Raw genomic sequence first — 15,307 nt, 5'->3', positions numbered from 1 at the left:
ATTATATGGAAATGGTCTGCCAGCTGCTGTTCTCCACATTTCATGTTGGCCATTAAGACAACATTCACTGTAAAACAGATTATTACACAGTGCAGTTATTTCTATGATCGTTGAAAGTCCAGTTAGTATTTTTCAACATAAAGTCCAGCTCAACAGAGCCAAATTCCTGTGTCTAGCTTTGGGAGAGACTAGGGCAAGTGCCCAAATCTAGATTGTATGGCAATACAATATGTGAAAAAAGAAATGAATCGAATTAAATGACATGAAACCTGTTATTTTTTGCCCTCACAGGTAATGACAATTTCCAGAGCAGTTTTCCATGTCATCAGGAGAGTCAGAATGCATACAGCCACCAGACCAGCTGGAGTGAGGAGCATCCTCAGGACACGCCCTCAGCCTGGGACACAGCCTGCGTGGGCAGCAAGGTGAGGACTCAGGCAGTATAACAGAAGAAAGTCATAAGTCTGCCAACCTCTTCCAACTAAACATAATTTACTAGAGTTATGCCACAGTGTGGATTAACAATAACGACACTAAATCTAACAGTAATAACGGGGTTAATGAAGGACTACTTCATGAAATAGTGAACATTTGTGGATGAGGAATACTGAACAAGGAATATTTTCAGTATATTTACTGAGACTTCATACTGTAGTAATTACTATCTTACTGTGCAAAGCGTCTGTGATCGGCACCACACTGGCCAAGATCTTGGGATAGCTGCTACCTCAGCTGGTGTTAAGCACCCTGAGTTCACGTGCATCCCCAAATTCCTGAGGTGCACATACCCAGACCTGGTGGTGCCAGAGGTGAAATAGTGAGCGGGGTATTGCATTAGTGTCCAACTGTCACGTCGGAATATGGTGTTTACAGTATATGGCGCTGGAAGTGTGCAGTGAATGTGTAGCCATGTGTGTGGGTAATCCTGAACAATAGTTAACTGTCTGGCTGGCTTGCTGTATGATTGACACACAGGCATTGGTTTCTCTCTTTCGGGCTCCAGTATCATTCCAGGAAGGTATCATCTCGTCTCTATACTCTTTGTCAGAGTAGAAATGTGGAACAAACATCCTCTTGTTTAATTGGTTTATAGTCTTGGTTCATATAGACTGCAAAAGTGCAATGAGATAAAAAAAAAAAAATCTAGATCGATGTTGCTGGCAACCAATATCAAGGAGTGTGTGCTTGTAATCATAGTGTCCTGACAGTAAGAGTTAGCAAAATATTCGTGTGATCCTATGATGATTACTGTATGCGAGGAAATGAGATGAAATATTTCTTGGAAGAGAGAGGTTTTCAGAGGACAGGGAGAAACTCTGGTGTACTGACTTGAGTGTGACGACATTAAAAAGCTGGATGAAGCGATGGAGCACTTGCCACACATGGAAAGGTAGATTCACAGACTTTAGGAGAGGTTTGAATTAGATATGAGCAGCCGCTCGATAAAATGCAGGATAGGAGAATTTAGGTTTGCAGTGTACAAGCCAGATGCTGCAGCTGAGAAATCTAGTATTTGACCTAAGACCGTCTCTCCTCCTTCGTCTGCAGCCATACTTCCCTGGTACCCGCAGCCTCTCCCCCATGTCCAGCCTGTTTGGTTCCATCTGGACCCCCCAGAGCGAGCCCTACCAGAGCCACTTCCAAACGGAGCGATCGGCCCCGATTTCTCCCGTGTCCCCGGTCACCCCGCCCCACGCCCCCTTCAGCCGGGAGCCGGGGGGCACCTGCCGACCGCTCCAGTACTCCAGCTTCAACCCCTTCGGCCCGCACATGAACCTGGATATATGGAACTCTTCTTCCAACCGCAGCTCCAACTCGCAGCTCTCCAACGACTCCGGCTACTGCGGAGATGTTTAAAAAAAAACGGACCTTAACAAATAATTGCAAACGTATAAAACATTGCTATATAAAAGAAAGGAAACAAAACGAATGTGCTTTTATCACTAATGGGGAAAATGTGAATATTCCTTTTCTTTTATGTTCCCTTTTTTTTCTTCAAATGTTCAATGTTGTGAAAGGTTACGCATTTGTTGTATATTTTTCTAGATGTTTTGCAGTTTTGATCATAGAAAATTAAAAAAAAAAAGTTTTTGTACTTGGACAATATCTCAGCCTTTTTAATTCCTTACTGTGTTAAATGTATTTTTATAAATATAAACGGGGGCAGCAGCCGGCATTAGCTGAGGAGGTAGAGCTGTCACTTGGGAATTGAAAGGTTCCCGGTTCGAGGCTGGCTCCTCATGGTAGCGTGTCGAAGTGTCCTTGAGCAAGACACTGAACCCCTAACTGCTCCCGACAAGCAGTTGGCACATTGCATGGCTGCAGACGCTGTCATCGTGTGAATGGGTGAATGTGAGGTATAACGTAAAAGTGCTTTGGGCAGTCGATAGACTATATAAAATGTGCTCTATAAATACAGTCCATTTACCAAATGTAAACTGGTCAGCATGAATTCATGATCCATCTGCCTTGGAATGGAAGGGTGACCATTTTTATCTATCAACCAGAACAAAACAAAAAGTAGTAAGTAATCTTGGTTTGTTTGGGTTGTGTGTTTTTTTTTTACAACTTGGTCAATCCACTGAGATGATAAACATTTTGCAGTTTTCATATTTCCATACATTCAGTACTAGTGAGTGCTCGTGATTTGTGCTAGCAACCAGGGCCGGTTCCAGAACAAGATGACTAGGGGTGCATCCTAGATACGAAGGGGTGCAGATGCCCAGCCGAAGGCCGGGCCCACTCGGGTGGCCGGCCGCCCGAAAAATTTGACATGTTATTTTACTAAAAATAATGCATTTGACCATCATTTCAAGTAGAATGATACCACCCAAGTAAGAATATTTCAAGTGTTTCAAGTGCTTTACTGATAGTTGGACCATATAATGATAATACAATTATCTCAACCTTAAAAGGTTACATATAGGTGCCAAAAAGCCATAAAATCACATCAAAGAACAAAGAAAAACAACTATCATTCAAGTTTAAACAGTAAGTGTGCAGCTGTAGCATTTATTAAAAAAAAAAAAAAACTTTTCAACTGAGCATGCAGACAATTAAAATAAGGGTGCAATGCATGCTTTTGCACCCCCGTAGAACCGGGCCTGCTAGCAACACCACAATATACGGCACAAGTTGTTTTTTTTTGTTTTTTTTTACTCAAGAGCACCGTAGCATCCTCAGTTCACAAACCAGTCATTCTCAGTAAGGACCACAATTTGGAACAGTAAGCGAGACATTGGTCTCTTAAAGGTATTTTTTGTCAATTTGATTAGCTGAAAAGGCAAGAATGCAGTCAGATTTCTAGAGACATGATTGCATTCAATATGTATGCAACATTGAACCAGAAGTAAGTAAGTAATTCTTTATTTCTACAGCACCTTTCACAGCACGAGGTCACAAAGTGCTTTACAGAGAAACAGAGTGGAAGTTACAATGAAACAGTGAGGTAAAAAGCATAAGAAGCAACGATGAACAAGATACATACATGATAAAAGACACAGGGAACATACAATAATAACCGGTTCTCCGAAAGCTTGCCGGAACAGGAAGGTCTTTAGCTGTCTCTTAAAACTATCCACAGAGGCAGAGGCTCTTAGGTCCAGGGGGAGAGCGTTCCAAAGCTTTGGAGCTACTGTTTTAAAAGCGCGGTCACCTTTTGTTTTGAGCCTGGTCCGGGGTACGACCAGGAGCCCCTGGTCAGAGGACCTTAGAGACCGGCTGGTAGCATAGGGCTGGAGGAGGTCGGTGATGTACGAGGGAGCTTCCCCATGCAAGGCCCTAAAAGTGGTCACCAGAACCTTCAAATGAAACCTGAAGGCCACAGGGAGCCAGTGCAGTGAGAACAGGATGGAAGTGATGTGACAGGATTTACGTGAGCGGGTTAACAGCCTGGCACCAGCGTTCTGTATCAGTTGTAGACGGTCCAGAGATCATTTATTGAGGCAAGTGAAAAGCGAGTTACAGTCGTCCAGTCGGGATGAAATAAAGGCATGAACAGCCAATTCCAGTTCTGAGTGGGAGACAATGGATCTGAGTTTGGCAATGTTTCTGAGGTGGAAAAAGCAGGTGCGGGTGAGAGATTTTACATGACAGAAGTACCTCTGGCAACAAAAAAAAAAGGTTCTTGTCCACAGGATATCTTTAAAGTTATGAACTGATTTGGTAGAAAAGCAGGTCATGGGCCAATTTAGAGCGGATTAACTTTCCACACCCATTGACCAAAAGGGGGTGTGGTAATGGGCGTGGCCAGTCACAAAAAGGCCCTTAACTTCCACACGGGTTCACGTGACGCCACAAACTTTCTAGAAAGGTTGGTCATGGGCCAAGGAAGCACTGATTCATTTTCCACGCCCACTGGCCAAAAGGGGGCCAATCACAAAAAGTCACCTACTGTAACTTCCAAACGGTTTCACATTACACCACACTTTGTAGACAGGTTGGCCCAGGTATGCACTTTGCCGAGTGCCCTCTTGTTTTATTATTAATAATGTATAATTGATAGCAAAACCGTTTGGAATAAGGTCTAGTGTTTTGGGTAGGAAATTGAGATGTAGACCGTGACGTTTCTTATGTTACTCCATCTGCTGACGTGTCTCCGCCTCATTCTCCAGACACAGTGTCAACACTGTGACCAAACATCCTTCTGTTCTGCTCAAGGCCAAAACTGAAGAAAGTTCATTACTGAACCCGATCTGTCATTCAACAAACTGCAGGTGATGATGACAGACGATGTTTGCCAACGTAACGTCTTTGAACATGAGTAGAAACTGAACGTGATCCAAGAGCAAACATTTATCTGGCTAATTAAGTTGGAGAAACTGGACTCATCTTTTAACAGACTGGATACACACTATCTGCAAGATGCTTTAAGAGATGGTTTTCTCTCCAATATTTGAATCTTTTGTGGAATGACTTCAAATGACATTAGGGCAAGGCAATCTGTTCCAACCAGAAGACCACACAGTTTGGAGGCCCGTTTCGTCAGTCTGTCAAAATACTACTACTACTACTAATAATAATACTAATAGTCCAAAGACTGGTGGTCTTAGTCTTGGTCATGTTGAAGAGTTGGTTTTTCATGGGGGGGGGGGACCTGTATGAATATGAAAGAGGGAGTTTCAGCAAGATTGGTCTTATTAGCCATGTAAAGCTTGGCTAAATTCTCCATTTAGGCTACATGTATATTATAGTAATTCAGAACAACCAAGTGCTTCTAGAAGTTGTCATGTCTGCTGTTTCACACTCAAACACCACCTTGACCTTTATTGACACAAGGTTTTACCAAGAGCATCAAATGTGTCCCCATTTCAGGTGGCCAACAGGAGGCATTAAGCATGACTTAACCCATTAAGTGTGTATCCCTTTAAGACCACGAACCGCGGTTTGCGGTCTTACCACTAAACTCACTAACTGAGTGACTGTCCTGACTTTTCCATCTTATGACCCCAGCAAGGCCTCTGGCCTCAGGGCCGCAGTAAAAAGGGAGAGCTTTGTTACAGTGTCTTTGTTTCTTACAGTGAGTGAGACTCTGGCTGGGTAGAAGAGCAGCTGGTCCAGGAGCTGAAACCCATTGGCCAAAGAGACAATCCCCAAAAGGTTGTGTAAGCTGCAAAGAGTCATGAAGTCCATGATGTACCTGGAGTGGCCTGATGATGACAGCCAGCTCAGCGGCTTTTGGCAAAGCTTGAGAGAAGCCATAAAAAGAGCTGAGACTGATTCAACATGTAGCTTAAATCAGTGGTTCTCAATGCGGGGTCCGGGGACCACCAGGGCTCCTTAAGGAGGTTCCAGGGGGTCTCCAGCAAATTGTTGAATTGTTAAACTTCCACATTATTTAATTTACAATAAGTTAACACAATTAGAGAATGCAGAAGAATGAATCTTTTCATCATAGTTTCTCTGTTATGTCTCTACCCACAATACAGACAGTCATGGAATACTCATCCAACATCATAACAATCAAAAGAATATTCTCTGATTTGGGTTCAAGAGACAAAATCTCGGGGTCCTTGATAATAAAAAAAAGTTTGAGAATATCTGGTTTAAAGACAACATTATTATTCAAGGCGGACTCTGGATTTGGTCTTGTGTATTACGTTTTCTTTCTTTGTAACTCAATTGTTTGTAAGGTGGTCAGTGCTTTCAAATTACTTTGATACTGTATTTCACATTATACAGTATATGGCAACTCTGTGGAAGGTTGAGCCATTGTGCGCGTGCGTGCGTGCGTGTGTGTGTGTGTGTGCGTGCGTCGTGCGTGTGTGTGTGCGTGCATGTGTGTGCGTGCGTGCATCGTGTGTGTGTGCATCGTGCATGTGTGTGTGTGTGTGTGTGTGTGTGTGTATGTGCTTGTGTGCCTAAAAGCCTGTGTAATTCATTGTCAGGCTCTTGAGAGCTGACATATTGCCGCTATTGATCTTTAGCCCTAAAATCAACACAGAAGCCTGGATACTAATGATAGGCAGGCCAGGGGAGTCAGGGTGCCCTGATAACACACACACACACACACACACACACACACACACACACACACACACACACACACACACACACACACACACACACACACACACACACACACACTAATACACATTAATGCCATACATACACACATAAACAGACAGAGACACATGCGTACTGTATGTGCACAATGTGACAGAGTTACAGAAGTCTGTTAAAGTACAGTGTTTGTGGTCTGAGTCTGGGCTTACTCCAAGAGGAAGTCTTTGCTTTCTTGAATGACATACATGCAGCTTCCCGGTGTTGTGCCAAAAAGTGATTAGCTGCCAAAAATGTATTGCCAAAAAGTGATTACTGTCTGCAGCCCAGCCTGTTAAAGCTGTATTGCTCAGTTTATATGTCTATATAATAATGAAGGCCAATAATACTATAGTATTGTTAGCTATGTTTATATGTGTTTGGTTTGTCTAACATCCTCGTTTAGGCCTATTTGGAAACTAGACTCTAATAAACATGATTTACGGATGGTTTATATCTGGCAGTAACCACGAGACAACACTGAGGAAGGCCTGTGTGCCGAAACTGTTTGTGCTGTGCTGCTGCCCTACCCAGACTACAGGTATTAAACCTTCAAAAATACTTTTTTGTGTGCTGGTGTTTCCTGCTGTGACTTGAGTAAACGCTTTTTGGCAATCACTTTTTGGCATATAATCTGAGTGAGCTGCTGAGTGAAATATCTGCCCTCCAGTGATCACAAATCAGTGCCACATGCACCTTCACTAACATTAGAATTGTGTGCGCACTGCTTGAAATCGTCTTTATTTATTTTTTTAAAGTAACAGGTCAGGCACGGATTCGGATAAGTACGAAACGATACCCTTTCCTATGGAGTAGGTTGTGTAAGTATGTTTCAACAATTTCTTAGTGTATTTTCTGCAGCAACAACAACAACTTTCAGTCAACTGCCTTTGGTCAAATGAATGGTGTGATCAGGGACACAGGACTCAACCTCATGACGACGAGGACTCGGTGATGGTGATCTTGTGAGGCTGATTTTGTGTCATTTTGTGTCCCTCTTAAAGAGAGTTTTGTCGTGTGTTCAGGAGAGCAGAGGCTGGCCAGGTTGTGTGTCCCTCTTAAAGATAGTTTTGTCGTGTGTTCAGGAGAGCAGAGGCTGGCCAGGTTGTGCTGTAGCTCAGGTGAGGTAATCTTGGTTTCAGAGTGTTCCCCTTTAGAAGTCAAAACAGCGTATGATTTGATTTCATGCTCTTTTACCCTTTAACTAGGCAGAAAACAGACGGAAAAAGCAATGGTGTGTGTGTGTGTGCGTGTGTGTGTGTGCATATGCGTGTGTCTGTGTGCGTGTGCGCATGTGTATTTGTGTGTAACAAACTCTTCATCATCCCCTAGCAGAGGATCCATTAGCCTTAGCCCCCCTCCCTGGTTGCCGAGTGATAAAGTCAACAATGTGTGTTTGACCAATCCGGCACGCAAATATTTGTCCTGGAAGCTGCCTCATCCTAAAGGATACACACACACACACACACACACACACACACACACACACACACATACACAGCCTTGTCTGGAGGTATATATACTGTGACAATCTTGCTGGACCAGTAATACACACACGTACACACATACACACAGTGGTGTGCAGGCTCACACAGACAGAAGAGCACGAGTCAGACCGGACCAAACCTTTCGTTGGACACGAACCCGCTGGTCGCAGAGACTCGTCTCAGCCACAGTAAGAGCAGGTAATATGACTTGAACTTCTCCCAGTCACTCTCAAGTCAGACTAGGCTTTGTGTCAGTGTGTTGATGAGCTGCTATTCGGTCGGTTTCTCACTTCTTTACTGTACCTGTCTCCCCCAGCACCTCGACGAGCCAACATGGCCACCGGCGTCATCAGGAATTTCCTCCTCCAGGCAGGCCTGGCTCCACGCTACTTCCCCGTGACACCGCAGGACTCTCCCTGCAAGGAAGAGACGAGAGAGGAGAGGGAGGAGGTGACAGAGGAGATGGAGGAAGAGACAGAGGAGAGAGAGGACGAGGAGGAGAGAGAAGATGAGGAGGAAGATGAAGATGCTGCGTCCGAAGTTCAGGAAGAGGAGGAGGGATGTTTGGAGGAAGTGTTCCTGCACCCCACCACCCACCACGCCTTGGACGTGACCAATCAGCTGCTGAGGTTTGCCGACATCATCAGCCGTGACGTCCAGCGCTACTTCGGCCGCTGTCCCGGCGACCAGGACGCTTGTGACATCTACAATGACTCTGTGTCTGTTAGGACCAGCGGGCGCCTGCGTTACTACGATGACCTACTGAGGATAGCGAGAACCGGATCTCCAGAGGACCCAGAGGCTGCTTTCATCACCAGCAGCAATAATGATCAAAGAGTGGGCGTGGCTAAGGGCAGCAATGGGCTGGGGCCCCTGGCTGAACTGTTCGACCACAGGGGCCCGAGCCAGAGCCGGCCAATGATTAAACGCCATCTCCCGCTCAGTTTCTGGACTGAGCCAATCCCCTGCTGTGCTCTGCTCACGCTCAGTAACAGCCCAGACAGTACGCACTCAAACACACTTTCACAGGACACTCCTGTAGACTATAACCCACACTCACACCCCGGCACACACGCCCTCGACAGCACCCAGCCCGACTTCAGCGACTTGCTGGCATACTGGGATCCAAACCCTGAGCTCCCCTGACTGCAGCTCAAATAAGACTTCTCTCATGGTGGTGTCCTTGACCGTTTTGAAACATACCATGTGAAAGATAAATAAAAGAAAAATAATAGGAAACAACTAATGCCTGTTGTACGTGTGCGGCGTTTTCTTCTGCAATGCTCTTGTAATGCATATCATTTGAGTTATGTTTGTGTTTAAAGTAGACTTATAGAATATAACATAACCGCACCAACATTTGTACACTGATATTTGTCCTGAATTTGCCCAATCCTGAATCCAACCAACCCTGTTTTTGGAATTTATGAACCAGCCTGAGCTGGAGTGATCAATTAATGATCTGTTAATTAACGTTGAAGAAAAACCTGAAGGACTGATGGGAGACTTCACACATATTTTCTTTGACTGCCCGAAGTTACTGGAATTCTGGAAGGAGGTCCAAAAAGAGATTAAACAGATTCTGGGCTTTGACATTATTTTAGAGCCAGCACTTGTGGTACTGGGCATACCTCCTGACAATGAGATGGATAAAGACTTACCGGTAATCTATTTATTGAGAATTCTGCTATTAATAGCGAAAAAAAATGATAACAGTCTCCTGGTTGAAGCCGCGGCCCCCCTGCATAACACAATGGAGAGAACGAGTAAAGAGTGTCTTTACCATGGAAAAAATAACAGCAAGATTACAGATGAAAGTAGAAAGGTTTGATGTAAGATGGGCTCCAATAATACTTGCAATGTCTGACCTGTAATCACCTCTTCTTTTCTTTTTTCTTTTCTTAATTTCTTTTCTGCACATTTTTCTTTTATTTATAAACATATAATGATGATTACGGTTAAATCAGAACATGTTTAGACAAATGATACAGTGGATAACAAATGTCAAGGATTACATGTATGCAATTCAAACTGTCTTATTTGTGGGGGGAAAAAAAGTAAAAAAAAAAAAAAAAAAAAAAAAAAAAACTTGAAGGAGGGTGGGAGAGAGGAGGGACAGGTGTACGTTTTTGTTGATTCATTCTCAACCTCTTTCATATCAAGGACCCCACATTTAGGCCACCTTAGGGCCACAAACTAACCTGACACTGCCGGATGGTTTGTTTCCACATAACCATCTGGGAACGAGTCGTTCTGGAAACCATTTCAAAGGGCAGCACTTTCAGAAAATACCTGCCATGTGATTGGATGAACCATCTGTCTATCACGGGCTCGCTGTCGCTGACGTCCCACCTAAAGCCCGCCCGTAGCTGCCTCTGGATGCTGATTGGTGTGAACCACTGTTGGGTTCGGATTCAAACCAATAGATTGGAGCGTGGCAAGATGGATTTGTTGTGTGATCGGGACCTCATGATCCTCGCCAGGTTAGCCACAAACCCCCATTTGATGAACCTTTGTCTCTGGGACCCAAAACTGTGAATATTTTTACAGTTTGATACAATTTTGTCCAGAATCACATGAATATCTGTAGATAACAGTAGTCATTTTCCCACATTCTCTATTGCGTTAACTTCTTGTAACTTAAATGATGGTGAAGTTTTAACGATTCATCAATATGTATTCCCTGCACTCCATGTTGAGAACCACTGGTTTAGGACTGGTTTAGGACTCCATAGGAGAGTGTAAGGGAGAAGAGAGGGCCAGAGCTGCACGTGCTATCAGCACGCTGTCACAGTTTCTAGGTAAATGAGTGTGATAAAGCCCAGAGAGAGGAGGAGAGAAGATGAGTGGAGCAAGACAAGTTGGGAAGTATACGTGTGCCATTCTGGTGGGCTGGTGGAAGATCAGACCTGAGGGACAAATGGGAGAAGTATTGAAGAATGAAAAGGAAAGGGGGGGTTAAAGTAAAGAGATGATGCGGCGTTGTGTGATAAGGCCTGAAGCATTTTTGCAGTCGATGAGCCAGTTTGACCAGCTGGAGGGCACCGCTGAACAGAGTGCCGGCAGGCCTAACTTCTGATTGGCTGGGAGTGAAAACCAGTAACGTTCTGACACACACTCTCTCTCCCACTCAACCCGTTATCTTGCGTGCACTGTCCAGGTCTCACATGCAGGTATACACCCACACCTGAGCGGAGGTAACGGCTCAGGAGCGAGAGAGACACATCCACCACACCATGAGGACACGCACGCTTGCATCTGTAGCCGTGCTGGGGCTGCTCTTGTGGGCCTCCTGCATCCGGGCCGATGACGCCGACGAGCCGACAGAGGCAGAGACACCGGCAGAGACACCGGCTGAGGCGGAGACACCGGTAGAGGCGCCGGCTGAGGAGGCGGAGGAGGACAGCGAAGAGGCGCCAAAGAAGGAGAAAACGACCGAGATAGAGGAGGAGAAGGATGTGATGGTTCTCCACGGCAAGAACTTTGAAAGAGCGCTCGAGGAGAATCAGTTCTTATTGGTGGAATTTTGTGAGTAGTTTTAGCCGTCATCATGAATTTATCCACAGGGCAGAAACTGGTAGACTGGTCAGCTCTGCAAAAGAACATCTATGTAGGCTAGAGTTGTTTGTGCCAAAATGGGTTCCATTACTGAATGCAAGAAAGAAATGGTTGTAAAATTGCCCTGCCTAGTTTGGGTCGGATTGTGTTTTCTATTCTAGCCCTTGCCGGGAAGAACGCGTCATCCTAAAGCACATGTGCATGTGAGTGAGTGAGAGTGCACGTGGCCCCTCCAGATGCTTTGTTGGTGCAACTCTCCCACAGCTGAGTTGAGGGGTGGAGGGGGTCATAGCGGGGGGGGAGAGAGGACAACAGTAAAGGGGCTAAGCCCATGCCCAACTGCCACAGACCAGGCCCAACTGCCACAGACCAGGCCCAACTGCCACAGACCAGGCCCAACTGCCACAGACCAGGCCATGCCCAACTGCCACAGACCAGGCCATGCCCAACTGCCACAGTCACTATCAGCAGCCCATTTCCATGTTTATCTGCCAGTGCACAGAGCAGTGGCCTGTGCAGCAGCAGTCTGTCTCACTCTGCTGCTTTGGTTAAACCTGTCTATCTGTCTGTCTGTCGGTCTGTCTGTCTGTCTGTCTGTCTGCCTGTCTGTCTGTCTGTCTGTCTGTCTGTCGGTCTTCAATATCTATTCTGCCCTGTCCTGCCACTGCATGCAGATGCCCCATGGTGTGGCCATTGCAAAAACCTGGAGCCGGTGTACGCAGAGGCGGCTGGGAAGCTGAAGGGGGAGGAGCCAGTGATGCGATTGGCCAAAGTGGATGCCCCGGAAGAGACGGATCTGGCCGAGGAGTTCAAGGTCGAAGGTTTCCCCACTCTGAAACTGTTTGTCAATGGAGACCGCAAACAGCCTGTGGACTTTACTGGTAAACAACACACAGCCCGTAACCCACAATTAACCTAGCTCATCAATACGCATGACTATAGCATACCGTACATATCCATGTCTGAGCTCTGTGTCTGTTTCAGGCAAGAGGACAGTAGAGGGTATAATCAAGTGGATGAAGCGTCACTCTGGCCCCACTTCTGTAGTGTTGGACACTCCAGCCTCCGCGGATGAATTCATCAATGCACACAATACTGCTGTTGTGGGATTCTTCAGTGTACGTCTGTCTGTCTGTCGAGCACTGTCTTACCAACTGTTAAATCATGAAATGTGTCTCTCTATATTTATGATGCTTTATCATTCTCTTCGTTAGACTCTAGAAAGTGAGGAGGCCCAGGTTTTCATCGAGGTGGCCAAGACGATGGTCAACACGGAGTTCGCCATGACAGCTAGTCCTGAGGTTTTCCAGAAGTATGAGGTGAAATCCAGCTCTGTCGTGCTTTTCAAGAAGGTATGGACTTGCACAGACACACGCACACGCACACGCACACACACACGCACACGCACACACGCGCACACACACACACACACACACACACACACACACACACACAGCAGGGTGGAGCGTTTCGGCCAGAGGTAATGCAAGGACAGAGGCTTGATGATGCTAGCTTTTGCTGCCATCTGCTGTCAGAGATGGTCCTCAGATATTTAAAGCAGCATGGGGTCCTTGAGGGGGTAGGGGGTCCCCAACAAATTGATGAATTGTTAAACTTCATTATTTCATTACAAGAAGTTAACACAATTCGAGAATGTAGAAGAATTGCTCAACTGTTTTGATCATAGTTTCACTGTTACAGTGCAGTATCTCTACCTACACATAGTTTCACTGTTACAGTGCAGTATCTCTACCTACACATAGTCATGGAATTCTGGACAATATCTGGATCATCTAACAATAAAACAATATTGTTAGATTTGGGTCTGAGAGACAAATGGGGGTCCGTGACCCTAACGTGTGCTAACGGAAGGGTCCTTATTGTGGTGTTCAGATTTGGGAGTAGGGTTACAGTTAGAAGAATTAGGTGTAGGTACTGAATGATGTCAATGAAGGTCCTCACTGTAATATGTGTGTGTGTGTGTGTGTGTGTGTGTGTGTGTGTGTGTGTGTGTGTGTGTGTGTGTGTGTGTGTGTGTGTGTGTGTGTGTGTGTGCGCGTGCGTGTGTGTGTGTGTGTGTGTGCTAGTTTGACGAGGCCAGAGCCGACCATGCATTGTCAGAAGAGGGGAAGCTGGACAAAGACGAGCTGACCTCCTTCATCGAGGAAAACAGCCTGGAATTGCTTATTCCCTTCAGTGAACAGGTAAGGTCAACATTTTCACACTGTCACAAGCTATAGTATAACATTAATTATGCTGAAAAAGTTACAGTGTGTGTGCTCGCGTGTGTATGTGTGTGCGCGCATGTGCGTGTGTGTCTGCGCGCATGTGCGTGTGTGTGTGCGCGCATGTGCGTGTGTGCGTGTGTGTGTGTGTGTGTGTGTTCAGACTGCAGATAAGATCTTCGGCTCTAAGATCCACACACACAGCCTGCTGTTCTTCAACTCCACAACAGAGAGTCTGACAACCCTGCTGAACGACTACAGGGCTGTCGCAAAGGATTTCAAGGGCAAGGTAACATACTAGCCTGTGTGTGTCAGTATTGGGCTGTAACTTATTTGATCACTTTTCCCAGTAACTAGTAATGTAAGGGATTACAGTTTCCAAAAAGTAATTATATTACAGTTACTAATCCAAGTAACTTCAAGTTACTGCATTACTTTCTCCAGCGCTAAAACAAAGTGTGAGACAGGTCTGGCTATGTGAGCTACTCCGTTGCCAGAACACTATTCGTTTTTTATCCTATTAATAGCGGACCCTGTGAGTAAAGGTCTCATTATGCTTTCCGCATCAGCGAGGAACGCGAGTGTCCGCGCGGAAAAGTGACGTCAAATCAGCAGACACGCCCCTCCGCAAGGCTCCGTGCGGACGGTTTTCGACCGGCCGTGCGCACCCCGAATTTTGTAACTACGCGGACTCGGACACGGACGCGGCTGGGCGGACAAAGTGGAGTTTTCAAGACTCGCGCTCAATTCCGCCTGCAGAAACCCACACAGAGTATAAAAGCTCCACACGTTTCCTCGTCAGGATTCCGTGTCTCTCATTTCCGTGCGGCCGGCCAAAGCGTCAAGCATAATCCAGGCTTTAGGCCCCCCTGGTCTGGAACATGACGACATCACTGATGACATCATGACTGAACTTATAGCCTCAGCCAGGAAGGATGGCATCACTGATGACATTATCACTGATGACATCACTGATGACATCATCATTAGGTAATTAGGGCAATCACCTAATTAAAAAATACGGTTCCATCAGGTCACCCGCACGGATGCTCTTTTACACACCCTGAAAGTTTCAGCCCGATCTTACGTAAAACGGCATAGCTGTGGCATTCAGTTCTAAAAGGAGCTGGCAAGAGAGGTTGTACGTCACTTTACAGAAGAGGCTAGCTAAATTAATATATTAATGTAACAACATAACATAACTAATTACTTTTGATACCAGTAAAGTCATTGTATCATTACTTTTTAAAGGAGTAATCAGCAATAAACTAATCACACTTCCTGACGTAACTTGCCCAACACTGGTGTGTGTGTGTGTGTGTGTGTGTGTGTGTGTGTGTGTGTGTGTGTGTGTTGTATGTGTGTGTGTGTGTGTGTGTGTGTGTGTGTGTGTATGTGTGTGTATAGATACTGTTCGTTGTGCTTGACGTGACAACGGACATGCCTCAGGTGTTGAGCTACTTTGGCGTGTCAGAGAAAGACACGCCCACCCTGCGC

At 45.6% G+C, this 15,307-nt stretch overlaps 3 protein-coding genes across 4 annotated transcripts in view; all 3 read left to right on the top strand.

Moving 5' to 3' along the window:
* tmem131l (transmembrane 131 like) overlaps positions 1 to 2,104 on the top strand; it is a 54,175-nt gene extending 52,071 nt beyond the window's left edge. For both annotated transcript variants that reach the window (XM_083655546.1, XM_083655545.1), the window contains exons 33-34: positions 292 to 425; positions 1,549 to 2,104. In XM_083655546.1, the coding sequence (XP_083511672.1) occupies positions 292 to 425; positions 1,549 to 1,857 (443 nt within the window). In that variant the 3' untranslated portion in view covers positions 1,858 to 2,104. The remainder of the gene's footprint in view (positions 1 to 291; positions 426 to 1,548) is intronic.
* Positions 2,105 to 8,360: 6,256 nt separating this feature from the next.
* On the top strand, positions 8,361 to 9,173 carry percc1 (proline and glutamate rich with coiled coil 1; the record flags this gene model as incomplete). Its single annotated transcript, XM_083655756.1, has 1 exon — positions 8,361 to 9,173. One exon carries the CDS (start codon positions 8,361 to 8,363, stop codon positions 9,171 to 9,173), a length of 813 nt encoding a protein of 270 aa, XP_083511882.1.
* Positions 9,174 to 11,206: 2,033 nt separating this feature from the next.
* Positions 11,207 to 15,307, top strand: part of pdia2 (protein disulfide isomerase family A, member 2) — a 7,376-nt gene continuing 3,275 nt past the window's right edge. Inside the window, exons 1-7 of the mRNA XM_083655568.1 lie at positions 11,207 to 11,555; positions 12,260 to 12,466; positions 12,570 to 12,703; positions 12,800 to 12,937; positions 13,673 to 13,789; positions 13,974 to 14,099; positions 15,218 to 15,307. The exon at positions 15,218 to 15,307 is cut by the window's right edge and continues 105 nt beyond it. Coding sequence (XP_083511694.1) covers positions 11,264 to 11,555; positions 12,260 to 12,466; positions 12,570 to 12,703; positions 12,800 to 12,937; positions 13,673 to 13,789; positions 13,974 to 14,099; positions 15,218 to 15,307 — 1,104 coding nt within the window. The 5' untranslated portion in view covers positions 11,207 to 11,263. The remainder of the gene's footprint in view (positions 11,556 to 12,259; positions 12,467 to 12,569; positions 12,704 to 12,799; positions 12,938 to 13,672; positions 13,790 to 13,973; positions 14,100 to 15,217) is intronic.

This window comes from Poromitra crassiceps (assembly GCF_964638095.1).
Source record: "Poromitra crassiceps genome assembly, chromosome: 19".
Lineage (NCBI taxonomy): Eukaryota > Metazoa > Chordata > Actinopteri > Beryciformes > Melamphaidae > Poromitra > Poromitra crassiceps.
The sequence above is the reverse complement of the archived record's forward strand: the minus strand, read 5'-3'. Positions and strand labels throughout refer to the sequence as shown.